General features: G+C 38.8%; 1 protein-coding gene across 1 annotated transcript in view; it reads left to right on the top strand.

Annotated features, from left to right (window-relative positions):
• Nucleotides 1-15,769, top strand: part of Fmn2 (formin 2) — a 297,720-nt gene extending 281,951 nt beyond the window's left edge. The window contains exons 17-18 of the mRNA XM_021231917.2: nucleotides 12,857-12,938; nucleotides 14,377-15,769. Coding sequence (XP_021087576.2) covers nucleotides 12,857-12,938; nucleotides 14,377-14,403 — 109 coding nt within the window. The 3' untranslated portion in view covers nucleotides 14,404-15,769. The remainder of the gene's footprint in view (nucleotides 1-12,856; nucleotides 12,939-14,376) is intronic.
• Nucleotides 15,770-18,116: the final 2,347 nt, after the last annotated feature.

The raw sequence follows: 18,116 nt of genomic DNA, 5'->3' as shown, positions 1-18,116 counted from the left end.
ACCAGCTGTATTCTACCTACTATTCATTCTAATGTATGTATTTCTAAGCCATAAATTTGCATGTTGCCAATTATAAAATGGTGAAACTAGGAAATTATTTAAGTTTAATTGGCATTACTTTCTAACTTGTAGAATTGAAATGTGATCTCAAAAGGATATGGTATTGAAACAATTCATGATATTAGCTGCAAAATTTTCAACACAGTGAATGACTCATTGCAGGTGCTAAGTGTTTTGAGTAGTACCACAGGTTTTTAGAAATTACTGCTACTGGCCGGGCGTTGGTGGCACAAGCCCTTAATCCCAGCACTCGGGAGGCAGAGGCAGGTGAATCTCTGTGAGTTTGGACCAACCTGGTCTACCGAGCGAGTTCCAGGACAGGCTCTAAAACAATACAGAGAAGCCCTGCCTCAAAAAAACAAAAAAAGAAAAAGAAAGAGAAAGAAGGAAGGAAGGAAGGAAGGAAGGAAGGAAGGAAGGAAGGAAAGAAAGAAAGAAAGAAAGAAAGAAAGAAAGAAAGAAAGAAAGAAAGAAAGAAAGAAAGAAGGAAAGAAAGAAAGAAGTTACTGCTACTGGGGTACGCTTGATGGTGTTAGCCTTTAATCCTAGCACCAGGAAAGCAGAGGCTGATTTCTGTATATGATGCTAGTGTGGAATACATAGTGAGTCTCGGGCCAGTCAAGGCTACATGGTGGGACCCTGACTCAAAAAATAAAAATAAAAAAGCCCAAATATTCTGGCTATGATTGTGTATGAACATAGTGTATTTCAAGCCTTGAATAGGACAGTGAAGAAATGGACAGAGTGAAATAGAATTTGGAAAAGCAGAAGAGTGGGAGTGAAGCATAGATGTTAGAATGAGATTAATGAAATGCAATAAATTATGATAGACAGTAGTACTTAAAATAGAAGGTAGGAACACAAAGAAGCTAGAAATCCCTTCTCTGGCAGGAAATCCATATTGTCTTTTTATAATTAGCAATACCTATACATAATGGTACAACTAAGGCAGAGGTATGTTTCCATGGTACCCAGTTCTACAGAATGAATTGAGTGAACATTCTTTTGTGTGACTCCATAGCAGTTATGCAGGTTTTTTCTTTTCATTTTTTAGCAGCCGATTTTACTCCAGGTAGTTATGATTGTTAATATGGGTTTCAGTCTATCATGTTACAGATTCCCATTTAGTGCAGAACTAAATCGTAGGCCTTTAAAGAAGAAAGATTGAACCCCTGGCTATTTTTGCACACTGTAATCCTCTCATTTAAAACTTAAGCCAGAATATGAACTAGAAACACAGAATTTGAAGTTTGGCATAGAAGTCAAGATGGGTCTATTTGAAGCAGAAAGTAAGATGGGAGCTAGAGACTAAATAACATTGATGGTGAGTTAGATATAATGGTGAAGAAGGAATTGTTGGTTTTACAAAGATGAATGGATGGATAGATGGATGGATGGATGGATGGATGGATGGATGGATGGATGGATGGATGGATGGATACTGGCAATCACACAACCATTTAAGAAGAATGCAAACCCATCTGAGGAGGCAGCATCACCACACATAAAGCCTTGACTGCTGCCCACTTGGTAGTTTCCAACTTTACTTCTCAACAGTAAATATAAAGTTCCCCTGGTCCATTCTGCCTACCGAGTGTAATCCAGAAGACTGCTCCACATGCAGATAAGTGAGATGAGAACCAAGTACTATACACAGTATCTTAGCTGAGAAGAAGCAGGTATATAACCATCGGAAAGCTGATGGGTCATCACAGTATGGAAATAAGCTGACTTCCATAAAGTATATAGTCACTCTTCATGAACAGTTGTTGGAAAACAGTTGTTTTATCATTCTGATTTTATAAAAGCTAAGAATTAAGTTCTCATATCCAAAGACTTGATTCCTAGAGACTATTTCCATTCTCTAATTGGTTATTTAGTGACTTCCCTAATATAAATAAGGGATTATCTGGCTACAAAGTTTTGGGGTAAAGGATTGTAGAATGAATTCATATTGGGTTGAGTGAACTATGCAGGTACTGGCCCCCCTGTTCTGTCTAGAAGTATGGGGAGATATCAGTGCCTTAATGAAACTCCAGATGTATGAGGCTCACTGTGGAGACCCTTGCAGATTCTCTACTGTTCTGACATGACATCCTCATTGGTGTAATTATTGTGGAGTTTCCTTGCTGCGTCTCACTCACTTAGCTTCCTATTCAGTCTAAGCTTTGTATTGTCAACTATGCCTTTGTTTTCTGAGTCCAGGCTTTATTAAACAAATTAGACATCCCACTGTTCTCTGCTGTTCAGTACCTTCAAGGGTAACCCTTTTCACCCTCCTTGCTCTGGAGGAAAGTCTCTAAGAGGTACAATTTTCAAGTCAGCAGGGCAACCATAGGCTCATTTCCTAAGGAGTACAAGATATAGGTTGGAAGGCATGGGAGAATGGGAAGTCCTAAATGCTTTTATTCAAATTTCATTTTCATATATAGTCAACACCCACAAGGGTGTTGCTGATGTCTTCTCTCTCCTGAACACCATATCTCCATCCTTCCCTCTCAATTTAGAATCTGCCAACATATTTTGCTTAGGCCATTTGTCATATGATTGGAATTGCAAACAAAAACAGCAATTCTCTACCCTGATGGAGCTTCCAATATAATTAGAGAGAAGTCTTTACTGGGTCAAGGAAAGACAGAGCTAGAGGATGTTGGTTCTTGTGAGGTAGTCAGATGGTGTCTGAGAAGTGGTGTGTAAGCAGGAGCTTGAAGGTAATTAGAGAGTAAACTAGTTGAAATCTGGAGGAGGAGAAATCACAGTCAGTGGGAATAGCAAATGGAGAAGCTGTGGGAAATCATATTTAGTAAGAAGTCCAGAGTGGCTGGAACAGAGCAATCAAGGAAGAGAGATCAGTGAGCTTGGAGAAGGAATGCTGGGATCAGAAGTATAATCTAGTGGGACAAGTTCAGGCAAGGTGTGAGAAGAGTGGATATAGTAAGATCTCTGTGTGACATGGCTATGCGACCTAGAAGGACAGGAAGACTAGCAATTGGTCTGCAGGATCTGCAGACTCTGAGACTGCTTAGAGATAAAGATGATCGAAGGAGAGAAAGTGGAGACCGTGACCAGAGGCAACAGTTTCAAGGGCCAAAGTGAAATCATGAGCTGGGTGCAGGGAGGTATGGTAATGTTTTGTTTTCAGAGGTTTTGTGATTTTCAGATGGTAGGATAAAAGACATATTTGTAGCCAGATAGGAATATTCCAGTAAAGGAGAAATTGAGACACTAACTCTCCCATAGTGCGCGTGCTTCCTTCATCTGTCCCAGCCCTGTATCTCCCACATCTTAGTCTTAATTAAGCCATTCTTCCTCTTGTGCAATTCTGAGCCATTATGATATAAATAGCTCTGTTGTGCTCTTTTGAGTTTTACAGGGAGGAAATTGGATAAACTCACTAATTCCTATGTCTAATAGCCCTTCACAACCCCACCAAGTCCTTCAGCAAGCAAGATACAAATTATTTGTATACATCATCCTTGCTAGACAAGTGTCAAAATGAGCAGCACAACATAAATCCCAGGAGAGTTTAACTTTCTATCTCTCTAGCTGTGGTCAAAACTTTTCTGAACTACTTAAAAATCTATGAGATGAACAAAACTGTCTTTGATTAGCATTCATGGCATTCATGAGGCCTTGAGTTCAGTTCCCATCACACACACTCACGCATGTGCACACGCACACACACACACATGCACATGCACACAACTCTTATCACAAGTAGAAATAGTAAAAGGAAATTTGAATGAAGAATATTAGATGAATAGCCAATTGATGTACTCTTCCCTGGAGAAGACCTTTTCTTCCACTCTCTTAGATCCCTGTAGTCCTTGGCCTAGGGTTCAGTATATGTACATACAAGGGACATTGTATGGACTGGACAGCTTTTCTCTTACTAATGTGTTCATAAGTGTAACAAGTGTATGTGTGTATATGACAACAATGAAAAAGAGGCAGTGAATTTGAATGTGAGCAAATGTGTAGGTATATGGAAGAATTTGGAAGGAAGAAAAGGAAGGGGAAATGTAATAATATTGTAAATCTTTAAAAATGAAAAAAAGTCAGATACATCAGATTTTCCTGTAATATAAGATGAACTTTAATGTCAAATATATTTTTTTCTTACTATTTGAGGCCACCATTGTGTTTTTTTACTATCATATGTTTCTGATACTAGTGACTATTGTTTCTGGATTTTAAAGAAACCTAAAATTTCTTCAATGTGCATAGAATGGCACGCTTTCTTTCTTAGATACATAAGGAAAGGGCACATGAATTGGGCTGCCATGAAAACCAACTGTCATGTGAATTAAAAGTTATATGAAATCAAAAACAATTATGTCTCCTCTATCAGAGATTAAAATATGAATGGTGGTAAATTTGATGAGAAGTTTAAACATCTTAGTATACATGTGGACACAAATTTTGGAATTTTTAGACTTCATTAAGCTTATCACAGAACAGGATGAAGTTAGGTGTGGTAACCAACATCTAAGTCCTGATACTTAGAAGGCCAATATCACAAGTTTGAATCAGACAGCTTAGCAAGAACATATCTCAAGTCAAATCCAGAAGAGATACAAAACCAAAGGGCATTAGTCAAAACCCTATTTAGAACCTCTGTTGTTTATCATGGGTAACTCATCAAATGATCTGTTTTCAAGTGTTTAGGGGAAAATGATTCATATGAGGGCTCAAATGTGCTCTGGAAACTTAAAAATGACTACCTGCAATTATTAACCTCAAGCAACTTAATATTCAGCAAGTGGAAAAGAGATAAATAGCCTTAGTCCTAGCTTTGAGGGAGAACCTGCACGAAATTACATGAAATGGCATCCTACTTCTGTAAATACATTTGCAGATAAACCTGAGAACCTGAGTTCAGTTCTCCAGCACCCATGTTAAACGCTGAATTTAATAATGTGTGTCTGTAACTCTGAACTTGATAATGTGTGTCTGTAACCCTAACACTGAGAGTATCAGAGACAGGCAAATTGGGGATGGAGGGCTGGGTGAATCAAGCAAATTGGGGTCAATCTAGTTGAAGTGGTGAGCTCCAAGTTCAGTGAGAGACCCATCTCCCAAAATAAAGCAGAGAGGAATAGAGGAGGACACATGAATTCAGCACACATACACATACACATACACACACACACACACACACACACACACACACCACATGCGTGCACATTTATTCGTATATACACACAATTAGAAGCAAAGTAAATAAATCTCCTCTTATCACTTATCACCTGTGTATGCCCCACAGAAATACTCTCAGGAAACACTGGCAATACTCCTGTCTATTAATATTCTCCGTGTTTAGGAAAATCCATGTATAGTTTTATGAAGAGTTGCATAGAGCCACCTATCCCAACTGTCACAAATTAGGATTGGAGTTATGAGATTTCTTCAGAAGGGTGTATCCACTGTTGATAGAAATGGAGACTTTCTTTGGGTTCAGCTATACAGAGTGCGATGTGTGGCTTCTGTGTGGATCCAGCTCCCTTGTGCTGGGTCAGGCCCCGGGGGACCTGAAACATAGTGCCCTTCTGCACTCCCTGTCCCTTAATGTGCCACATCCCTGCTACCTAGACTCTGACTTCTAGCAGTACAAGAGACCATTGGAAGCTTGGCTTTCTTCCTTGAGAATCGGCTTGATCTCATTCTTACTGTTTTCTGTAATCACTGGAGGGGCCAATGCAGTTTCCTCTGGGAGCTAAAATTTCTCAGCACGCAACTCAGGAATGGATGCTGCAGAAAGCTGCCGCCCTTGGGGGTTGTTATCTTTATTATTTCTCAGATCTTTGTGGTTTTGTATGGGCGAGTGTGAGATCATTTAGGCTACAAGGGAGATACAACAGAATAAACTTCCTTAAATCACCTCTAATTCCACACGACATGTGATACCTTTTCAGTCTCTACCCGGCCAATGCCCCAGAAGTCTTAAGCCATTCCACCAACCAACCATAGTCCAAAATCTCTGCCTCTCACTTTCACCACTTTGTAGGTTGAAAAATAAATTAATTTGTTGGCAGAGCTGATGTTATTATTATTATTATTATTTTGGTAAAGTGCATCCTGAAGTGGCAGGAATGACACTTGCATGTGCTGTTAGCTTCCTGCTAAGTCTGTTTCTCCATGATGGGGAATCCCAGGCCTCTGAAATATCTGCCCCAGACTCAGCCTAAAGCCCTCCCACTGACAAACATCCCAGCTCCCAGAGTGAAAGCAGCAACTCACAGAAAGCTAAGCTGGAGCCAGTGGGATGTGACTGTCTGCTACAGATATTTGTGTAGACCAAATTACTAATGTTTAGCAGTGGGAAAGCAGCCGCCCTTCCCATCCTATTGAATGATGACACTGTATCTTTTCTTGATAAGACTGTGGCCAGAGCGGCCTTTGGTGTAGAAGGTGGCTAGAGGTTGTTCTGTCTACAGGCTGCAGGGATGTCTGGCTTCTCTTTTCTGTCTGTATCGAGTCTATCTCCCTGTTAGTCTCACACACTGTTTTTAAACTTAACTACACTGAACGTTTTGTATATATTTGCCTGACAATAAATGGCCCTGCGGCTAGGGAAGGTTCAGGGGTGGGAAATGCATCTTTATTAGAACAGATATGAAAAACCATTCTCTTTGTTTAGAAACACTTAATGTAAATGAATCCAGTTTTCATACAGACACAGCTAAGGATTTTCATTTGTATAAAAAAATGATGAAAATTTAAAACTGATGTTAGCAAACCCTATAAGAACAAATTCCATATTCTCTTGCTTATATCTGTCTTCTTTATGATATTGTAAACCTTAAAATTGTCCCAGTCTCCTGGTTTCAGATCTTCTTTATGTAGTAACTTTTAAGCTTACTACACTAAACCCAAAAGAAGCAGCAACTAGCAACCACACACAGGCTCTGTAAGGAAAGAGGCAAATTCCATCTATATGTGTAGGAAGTCTGTAACTCCATTTCAGATAATATTCACAATCTTATTTTTGAGACAATAAACTTCGTGTGGGAGTTTTTAGGTAAATTCCAGCTACAGCTTTGTAATTAATGATCTTTGTATAATGTTCTTCAGGACTTTTTTTTTGATGGTCGAGGACAGGCTTGTTTATGTATGGGTTTTTGGTTACAGTAATAGTAATAGGTTTTTATGGGACCTAGAAAACCATTGGATTTGCAGCGAGGATAATCTATTCATTTCCAAAACCACTGTTGTTTCTCCTGTCTATTGGTCTCTATGCTGCTGCAAGCTGTCACTATAAATTAATAGTGGAAGGTGGGGAGACTTAGACACAGGTAGATATCTGAAGCCCATTGGCCAGCCCTGGCTGAACAGTGAGCTTCACTTTTAGTGAAGAACTGTCTCAAAGGTAAGGTGGCTACATGAGGTCAACCTCTGGCCTTCAGATGCATGCGTACATGAAAACACAAAGCATGATCATCCGCACTCATGCATGCACACAGCCACACAAGCACATGCATGCAAACACAAAGTATAATAGTATCTCCTCCTATCTTTACCTTAATGAACTCATGTTTAGGGTTTACCATGAACAAGCAGTTTGCATGACACAACACCAGCTATGTTTGCAATGCCTGAGAAGTTTTTCCTCCTAAAAACAGGGTTCTGATGTCACTTACAAGTCAGACTTCTGGCTCCCCTTGCCCTCTCAGATGTAGGTATATGCCTCATTTGTGGGAGTAGGGGATGAGGAGCAGCTAGGAAGGTTTCCTGTAGATTCAGGAATACCATTCTTTTACTTGGTGCTAAACTCAGATTCATGATGGTATCATTGTGGTTGCCATTTGAGCCAGCTTAGTTATCTAGCTGTCTCTGCTAAAGAAGGTAGAAGTGGTAAGACCCAAGGCAGGCTTTCTGTCTGTAGTAAGGAGAGATTAGAGTTGCCATCCTAGGAAGAAACAGAAAATATCCAGTATGAACACAGTTAGGCACAGTATAGAAAGTCTGAGTACCTTGTATACCTTAGGAGGCCCCTGGAGGGTGGCTATATGTATCATGGTATATTGCAAAAGGTGATGTGTCTAGTGCTGAATATAGGATGCCAATGGGTATATTTCACTCTATCTCTCTCTGTCTCTCTCAGTTTCTCTCTGTGTCTCTCTGTTTTCCCTCTCTCTCTCCTTTACCCCTCCCTATCTCTTCTGCTTTAAGCAAAAATATACATATATTTTTGTTTTTTTTAAGGGGGGCTTTTTTGAGACAGAGTTTCTCCATATTGTTTTGGAGCCTGTCCTGGAACTCGCTCTGTAGACCAGGCTGTCCTCAAACTCACAGAGATCTGCCAGCCTCTGCCTCCAGAGTGCTGGGATTAAAGGCATGTGCCACCAATACCAACAAAACTGTTTTTACTCATATTGGTCACTTCCTCTTTGCCAACATAATTTTGTATGTATTTTGGTCACTAGCTGTAATCAACTATTCTCCTAAAAGATAGAGAACACCAGTCCTTCTGTGATAACTCCTGTTCCTATTTTTGAGGAATTAGTATGGGTTTTGGACATTTATGCAGAGATACATAGTTTCCTTTGTTTCTAAGGCTTCATAGACAAGGATTACAGAGAAATATTAACATTAAATTTTACAGCCATTATCTACCATCTAATATCCCCTCTTCCTCTTAAAAGATAACACCCTATTTCCTGTTTTCTGGTCTCTGCTTCTTCTGTTGTTGTTGTTGTTTTTTTGAAATCGCTAAAAATGATGAATGAGGGCTTTCTTTTTATTATTCTGATTATATCTGCATACATTTTCTTTCTACTGTCTACATTGATGTTGGAGTGTCATGATGGTTAAAATTAGCCTGTCAGTCATAGATGCCATCCTAACGTCTTTAACTCCCTTTTCAGTTCATTAAGAGAGTGAAATCGCAATTAACCAATGTAGTGGTAATTCACACCCCCATTTTTTTTAATGTAACCATGTTTAAAAGAGTAGATCTTCATTAATCAGGCATGGAGCCTTGTGTGCCTCTCCACAATATTCACAGACCCTACCACTTCCATAAAGAGGTACCTAAAGGTTAAACTCCATTGTAGACAATGTTTGAAAGCAGCGGACCACTGCCTTCCCCCTAGCCAGTGTTTCCCGTCAGAGTACCTTCTCTGTTCTTGGTGACTGCCTTTTGTAAACCAAGTCTCCTTTTATTTCCTTAGCCCTTCCCAATTAGTACAATGTTGAAGTTGGTGTTTTCAATTCATTGCTTGACACATTGTTTCTTCTAAGCATCTTTTTTCCCTAGTCGCCTTGTAAATGCTTGACTTCATTGAGTGAGGGGAGAAAGCCAGGAAGAGGGAGGAGATAAAAGGCCCCCAGCATTTACACACTAGACCTGAAATGACAGGCAACAAAATCTACCCTGATAGCTCACCTGGGAAGATGCTGATAGAGAGGGCTGGCTTGAGCCGCTCCTCACCAACTTTTCCTTCCCTGTCTCCATTTCTGTCTCACTTTCTTTGCTTTGCTTTCTCTCTTTTCTTTTCTCTCCCTTCTTGCATTTCTTTTGGTTTTAACTTGCCATCATGTATCACAGGTTGACTAAAGGTGCAGTTTAGAATGACCTTGGACTTTTGATCCTTCTCTTTACTTTCATGTGCCGAGATTATAGGTATGTACCAATGTGCTGGGTGAGGATCAGACCCCGGGCTTGGTGTGTGGTAGACCAACACACTGCCAACTCAGGCACATCCCCAAGTCATCTTTCCTTAGATCCTCCCTCCCTCCCTCCCCATCTTCGTCCTCCTCCTCTTCCTCCTCTCTCTCTCTCTCTCTCTCTTCAATTCTGCCAGTAAATCTGAACTCCAGGGACACATTCTTTTTTCCAATTTCAAGTGTGAAGAGAAAGTATTTCTACAGGATTTGTCTTGAAATGCAGATGTATTTAGAAGGAGCAGCAGTTGCTCGGCTGTGGCAGCAATCACTGGGAATGGAGTGAACATGTTTAGTGGTGCTCTGTTGAAGGAGAGAGCTCAGAAGACAGTTTTCCAACCCTACTTAGAGAGCAATGTTTCTCAAAGGACTGCTCAAGGCTGCCTGTCATATTGTCCCATATGCTGTCCTTGGACCACAGGGACTGGGTCCAAAAATAAAAGTGGCCCTGGAGACTTGCATTAAAGCAAATCCTCCATGGAACAAGTGAGAAGCAGGACAGCAGTCTACTTATCCAGGTGCTCCATTCTCCAGCTCCCTAACACATTAATGTACCCATCTCTTGAGGAGCCTAAGATAAGACGACAGATGCACAGGCACTCAGTCACAGGTCAGAAAGCATTTGGGACATTTGTCTCATAGGGACCCCAAGACAGGTGAACAAGCTACTCATTTTTCTGAAGTGTAGCACAGTATTGTGAACTCTCCCTCCACTGTTGTATGTGTGACCTTATGTATTGTATTTATTTTCTTTCACCCTTGATAACAATTTCTCTTTCCAAAAATATGAACAATGGACCTTTTTTGGTTGTTTTAAAATAAGACTCAACCTTCAAGATACTCATGAATGGTTTGTATAAACCCTGAATACCAATTGCAGAAGTCTCCTCTGGGACCTTACACAAAGTCAGGGGGCCGCCCATGCCCATAGCACACCCTGTCATTACTTGCTTCTGCTCTCATATGCCTCGGGCCTATAGATGTTGATTTGAATTGTCCTTGTAAAGCCAAGATGCACCAGGACCTGACCTGGAGTGGCTGCTGCATAAATGTTTGTCAAATGAACAAATGAGCTCTAAAAGATCCCGTGACGTCACCTTGACGCACACTCACTCCAGTCGTCATGGGCTCTACCATAAGGAATGACTGGACTTTCTTTCATGTAAAATTAAATATGTTTGTATTAAAATCAGCTTCCTGTGATCCTAACCAAGATATGTTCTGAGACCGCTGCAAGTAGAGCAGAGCGAACACCACGATGCTTTGGGGAACAAAATAGTTGTGAAGTACATTTTTTGTGTGTGTTATGAAATGTTTTAAGGAACTCCAAGCAAATTTAAAAGGGGATCTACTGGATTTTGACTAAGTGCTAAAAACAAAAGAAAATAGAAGGGGTATAAAGGTTCCCTTAATTCCCTATCCAAATACTTCAAGCTTAAATTTACTGGCAGCTATTTCAGAGGAAGATGGTGACTCTGAAATCCTTGGTTTGTTATAGAGAAAACGTTTTTGTCTTCAGATGTTTAGGGAGGGATTAAAGAGAATTTATGACTTGGTGGGGAAGTAATAAACGTGGTAACAATGCAGTATCTAAACTGTCACCAGTTTCTGGAATTACTGTCTACCCAACCAGCAGCATTTTGTATCTAACAGGAATTACTTGCACATAAGGCTTGAGACGCCTGCCTGGATCAGTGGGTCATTCTATCATTTAAGTAAAGTTGAATCAATTACACAGGGGATAAATTCTGTTGCTGGATTGTTGACCACAGGGCACAAGAAACATATTCAAGATTTGCTTCTTTTTTTTTCATGATAAAATTTTTTATTTAGGTTTGGTCAGTACAGGTGAGATATACTGGAGTCATAGGGCAATATGCATTAACAGGAGGACACAACAGTTCATAAAAACTTAGTAACTATGCACACAGATTTCTTAAACATTCAGTCACCTAAAGATGAATGCACAGATGGTGGAAAAACTTCATCTAACACTGCAAGATTTGCTTCTTTTAAGAAATGTAAGCAACATAAAGTATATTTTCTTAAAATCAAGCCACGGTCTGTTCAGTTTCTCTTGATACACTTCATGGTTTAATTAATTTTATTCTTAAGAAAACAAATCACAAGAGTAAGAAATAAATGAATCTGATAGATCATGTTCTTTTTTTGTTGTATCCCTTTTTTATTAATGGAGCTCTACCTTCCAGGGTTATTGTGATTTCTTTAATAAAAAGCAGTTGTGACTTTTTATAACATATTGTAATTTATAAAGAAATGATTTAGCAAAAGAGTCCTTAGCCTTGGAAAGACTTTAATCATAATGTAATGCTTTGGTGGTAATGTCCTTTTATAATTTCAAGGTGTCCCTGTATAGGAGGTGAAAGGACACTGGCAGTGTTCTACGGCAAGGGAATTAATGCACAATTCATCTTTAACAGCTCCTTCTTCTAGGTAGTGCTTCTCATGGGCACAGTGCACTTTTCCTTGGAATGTATACACAAATAAGAAATCTTAAACATGTTAAAAATGTTACTTGGAATGGTGGTGCATCCTTGTAATCCCAGCAGTTAGGAGGTTGCAGCAAGATTTCAGATTCCAGAGCAACCTAAGTTTCCCACAAGGCCATATCTCATTAAACTATGAAAAAGGATGACCATTGCGTAGTTGTTTTGTTGGTTGTTGGGTTGTGTTTTTTTGGCCTCAAGTAAATGATAATTTCGTCTGTGCTTAATGAAGTTTATTGTTGGAACACTTAGAAGTTTCATTCCAAATGTCTTTTATATGTAGGTGAGTTTGGTAGAGAGAAAATGAACCTGAAGTCATTTTAAATCTGCATGGGAATTCTTGCATGATCATTTTGAATTATACAAATGCTTCTAAGTTATGCAGTAATTGATCCCTTTTGTACTTATAAATATAACCCATCTTAGGATCCTCAGCCTCACATGAGTGACCTGCTCTAGCTCTAATGGTTTCTTTTTTAAAATCAAATGTGAGGAGGCATTCCTGCGTGTGTTTCTCAATAATTCAAATCTTTAATGAGCTGAAGGTTGCCCCTTATTATAAAGTAGGTCTCTGTGGTTACTGTGGGCTCCTGTTTAAATTAGTTGTCTTCTTCCCTACTCAGAGTCAAAGAAGCTGAGGAAGTATGTAGGCAGAAGAAAGGAAAATCACTCTATAAAGTAAAACCAAGACATGATTCTGGGATTGTAAGTATTGACTATTCTTGTTTTTGGCTTGTGATGTCTTTGCTGTTGAACCCTGTCTTTACAATATTCACTGGTTTATATAGTAATATCTCAGTCATTTTACTTTATGTTTGGATAAATAATGAGCTTCTAATTCCAACAGTCTCTCTTCTTTATCTTTTTATCAAGACTTTGTATTTGAGTTAGTTTTAAAGTTGGGTATTTGAAATTTGATAATTAAGATAAATATTAGCATGGACATATGTGAGCGCCTGTGTCCACTGCTGCTTGGGGCAGGAGATGGCTGTACTTCTTCATAATATATGAGATACAGACTATTTATGCACCCTGAGTAACTAATATGAGATTTGCTGTATAAAACTCATGAGGAAATGACATATGCTCTCAAGTAGACTGTTTGGAATCTATGACCTAGGAACTGATGTAAGAGTCCTCCTTGGCAAAGTCCTCCATTACAATAAAACACCAAGTTGCATACCTTCTGAGAGAAACATTGGTTAAAATGGCAAATTCTCCTTTCTGCTACTGTAGACGTTTTGTTGAATGCTTTGAAGGTGTCATGCATCCCCTGTTGCCATAGTAAGAAATAATACTAGTTTAAATGAAAATTTAGGACATCACATAAAATAATTTTAAGATTAATTTTTAATTATTTGCAGTATTTATGGGTATGTGGATGTGGATGCAGGTACTTGAGGCAGTGAGAAAGGGTTGTAGCCTCTGGAGCTAGAGTTTCAAAGGGCTGTGAATCACTTGACATAGGTTCTAGGTACTGAACTCAGGGCCTCTACCAAAGCAGTGAAGGTCTTTACTGTTGAGCTATCTCTCCAGCCCAAAGTGAAACATTTTGAATTAGATTAGTATAAAATAGTCTAAGTGAAATGGACAATTAGGATAACTCAAACTGCCTAGGATTAAATAGTCCTGTTTTAAAAGTAGTTCTATCTTCAGATAAAATCAATTTTCCTGTCAGTTTTTCTGTATCATCAAAATTAGTATTATGATATATTCATCTGTGGTGTTTTCTGATCAAAGCTTAATAAATCTATATTGAATCAGAGGAATAGTTGTTAGCTAACCCCGATCATGCTGTTAGATGGAAGAGAATTAAAACTTGCCAACCGTGAAATCAATCCACTGGTTCTGTTTCCGTTTTCATGCCTTTGCATGTAGGCTCTGGAATGACAGGGTTGTACCAACCCCAATTCACATGCATCAAAAGTTAAACTTTAAAGGCTCATTTTCTCAAAAGCATTTGGTAATTTGTTTTGATGAAAACTATTTTAAGATGGAACAGATGCAATGTGTGTAAAGTTTCTTTACTGAATTGATCTTTCATCTTCCATTCAAAGAATTTAATAGAAATAAAGATCTTATTTGGTCTGCTCTACACTCCTTCCTTTTTAATTTTAACCCCACCTGGTATATTTGTTTTCAGAAAGCAAAGATAAGCATGAAAACCTGAGCTGTGAACAGCAGAACAAAACAACTTCCATAGCATCCACCTGACCTGAGGAGGGAAGGAAGCTACACCATTCTGATCATTTTTCTTCTGAACCTCTTGCATAATCTTCCATGTTTTCTAGAAAGTTTGTTGATGTTGAGTTTTCCTGTATGTTCTTTTAAAATTACAAAAGTAGACCTGTGGTGAATTGGATCCCTTTTCTTTTTGTAAACGTTCTGGTGTTATCCCAAGAAACCGAAGCGGCACGTCTAAAAAGCACTATCACACTAACTCTGAAAATGCTAAATCTTATCCTATGGCTTCCTTTTGTGAGATTCTCTCCTTGTCACAACAAAAACATCTTCCTTTCTACTGACAACCAGAACTCCACATCAGTGTGACTAGACTTGTGGATAAATGTTATTCCTGGTGAATTCTTTGTATCTACTTCACTTCTACTTACACATTTTCTATTTTGAAAAGTAAGTAGTATCTATATGTCGTAACTGATGCTTTCCCATTCTTAAGTTGCTCTCTGTATTATGTTCCTTGAGACCATATGAAAGCCTGCTCTGCAACGGAGGTAAATGAAATCAAAAGACATTCCTTTGTATATTACTATGATACTTAACACACACACACACACACACACACACACACACGAGTCACTTAATATTTTCAAGAAATTTGAATAAGTGAAGCTCATGAAATTGAAATTTATTTTTGATGTTTATCATAAAAAATAGATGGATCAGATCTATCTGGACTTTAAGTAATGTACCTGCCTGAGTATTTCGACATGGCTGGGTTGTGACCATGTGTTACGGCAGGTGATTTACAGCTGTGATGTAAGGATGCTTTCATCCTGCTTCTAAAGGGTTCTGGGGAAGGATTTTACTCACTCTACTGTCAGGGGAAATCAGTAAGTTTCCCATTCTTTCTGAGGATATTTTGAAGTCAACTCATTATGCATTAAGGGGGTTTTATATAACAGTAATAGTTGTTCTTTTAAATTGCTGCTAATAATATTGGTTGAAAGTTATGGTTGTAAAGAAGGGGAAAATTATTGTTATGGCAAACCAGTTATGGACAGCAACTTAAACAGATAAATCATGTTCTAAATCATAGCTATATTGTATTTATAGAAAGTATGACTTCTTTCCTTTTACTTTGTATTTGAAGTGCAAAGGAGCAGTAGTGTTTTATTTTCTTCTGTTGTTGTTTTGTAGTTCTTCTGTCCCTCAGTCCTTCCAATGTGTATATTACCACTCTTCAATGAAGTAATAGGGCATTTAACAAAGATCGCTATGTGCAATATTGTATTTTAGTGTTTCTATTTCAATTTTTTAGAATGTTAATTTATATGAAAATAAAATGAATAATAAAATATCTGTGTCGCTTATGTGAATATCCTATATGTATACTTAGAAAATATAGACATCACGATCAACCTTTGCAGGGAGTATAGGTGGGAAATAAGTTAGTCTAAACATTTTCATATGCAAGGAGCATGAGAATCACTCATCTTGGGATTCTGAAACAAGTTTTATCTTGATGGAGTAAGAAATCCTGATAAATTATTGACTCTTTTCACGCAATTGTTTTCTAAGCTCCAACAAACCGCCTTGTTTTCTAGTATCCATTTTCAATTGGATACTATACTGTAAAATGTATTCTATGCAAGACCAGTCATCTTGTCACTCCAAATTCCTCATTCTTCTGTGTTACCCATCTCAGGAAACAGAATCTCCATCCTCAGAAACAGGGAGCTTCCTTTATATCTCACTCTCCCTTGAGTCTCTGATTGACTCAACTGCCAACCCTATTAATTGTTCTTGGTTTGAAGATGTACCCACTTTCCTCCCTGTTTTCTAGGGTTCTTAGTTCAAAAACTGATGAAAATGACCTTGATATCAATGTTAGTTAATTATTTTCCTTTTTGCCTTGAAACAAATACTCAAGAAAAGCAACTTACGAAAGTGTTTGCTTTGACTCACATTTCAAGGGAATACAGTTATTGGTAGAAGAGCATAATAAGGCAACTGGTCATATGGCTTCTACAATCGCGAATAAAAAAGGAAAAAGATGGCTTGTTTTCAGCTCATTTTCTCCTTTTTAGACAATCTAGAACATCAGCCAATGGAATGGTGATGCCCATATTGAGGGTGGCTATTCCCATCCTGTTGGGGAAGTCCTGTTATTTGCCTGTGCATTTGTCAATAAAGTACTGTCTGGCCAATAGAAAACCTAGATAGGAGGGACTAGGAGTCGAGGAGGATTCTGGGAAGGGAAAACACAAGAGAGTCAACATGTGACGCCATGGGGGTAGGACACCGGGAACTATTCTCCGGTAAGAAACATACTTAGGTTAACAATTATGGGGTAATTACTTAAGGCAGAGCTAGCCAGTAAGAGACAAACAAGGCCAACAGCTTCATAATTAATATAGCCTCCTGTGTGTTTATTTGGGACTCATGCGGATCTAGAACCAGGCTGGTGCGGCAGAGCCCAGGCGACTGGCGGGGGATAAACCAAAGCAGCTAAAAAGGAAAAGCTTCTCTTAACGCCATCCAGTTTGCCAGGTCTAAAATAACCCTCATAGACATGCTCAAAGGTTTGTCTCCTAGTGATCTTAGAACCTGATAAGTATTAACATCACAATGTCTATCAATTGCTTTCATGAAAACTTGCCTTACACCAGTTATTGCCTACACATCAAACCTATTCTTGTTCAAACATAGTCACATACATCAAAATATGTCATCTTTTCTGCACATAGCTACCCTGGATGCCCTAGGATATTGCTGACCTCACATGTTTGATGACAGGAGAAAGCAGACCACACTGGGCAGCATTTACAGCACAATATTTTCGGTGTCACTACCTCAAAGTAACTCAATGATACCATGAAAGGCTGTATATGCATCAGAATGACTGAACATGATATCAATAACTACACCAAAAAAATGGGGGGAGATGAAACACTATCTTCAAATCCTCTCAGACAAGCCACACCCCCTAAGCATGTAAGGCAAGTATCAATGAGGAATACTAGATCTGCTGAAGAAATAGAGCAACAGTTGTATCCATTGTCCATGAAGAAATTTGAAGTAGCTAACCACTGGGATATAAAAGAAACAAATTGCATGAGCTGAATGAATTCTAGAAGGACACGAGTGAAGTGACAACTAGTGAGCAGAACAGTGGTGCTGAGGAATTCACTGGCATTATGACTCACAAAAGGAAAATTCTGGTAATGTCCCAAGAGACATCAGAAGACACATGGGAGACACAGAGACTCAAGAAGGACCCCATAAGAAAAAAATGAAGAAAGGTTCAGGAAAGCCAGATAATTACTTCAAGAAACAATGGTTGAGAGTTTTCTAGAATCAAAGAATGGCATTGTCTTTCTTTGAGAATACAAGTGCCAGACCAAATAAATACCAATAAATTTGGCCTTAAAAACACATCGCCTACAACAGCTATCCTAACAGCAAGGAATAAAATAGTTAAGAGGTATCTTGAAAACAGCAAATCAAGACTGTCAACAGAAGAGATAAATGTATTCAGAATTTGAAAACCAAGAGGTTAAGATCCAAAACCTCACAGGAGAGTCTGTCCAAGGGCACGTGCCAGCAAGGAAAGCAGAGGTTACAGAGGGCACAGGAATTCCTGCAGTAAATCAATTCCAGACTGTAAACAATAACAAGTCATTTTTGTGTTTATAAAAGATT

The sequence above is a fragment of the Mesocricetus auratus genome, unplaced genomic scaffold, assembly GCF_017639785.1.
Source record: "Mesocricetus auratus isolate SY011 unplaced genomic scaffold, BCM_Maur_2.0 Super-Scaffold_100676, whole genome shotgun sequence".
Lineage (NCBI taxonomy): Eukaryota > Metazoa > Chordata > Mammalia > Rodentia > Cricetidae > Mesocricetus > Mesocricetus auratus.
Note: the sequence above shows the minus strand (reverse complement) of the source record. Positions and strands in the feature narration are given on the sequence as shown.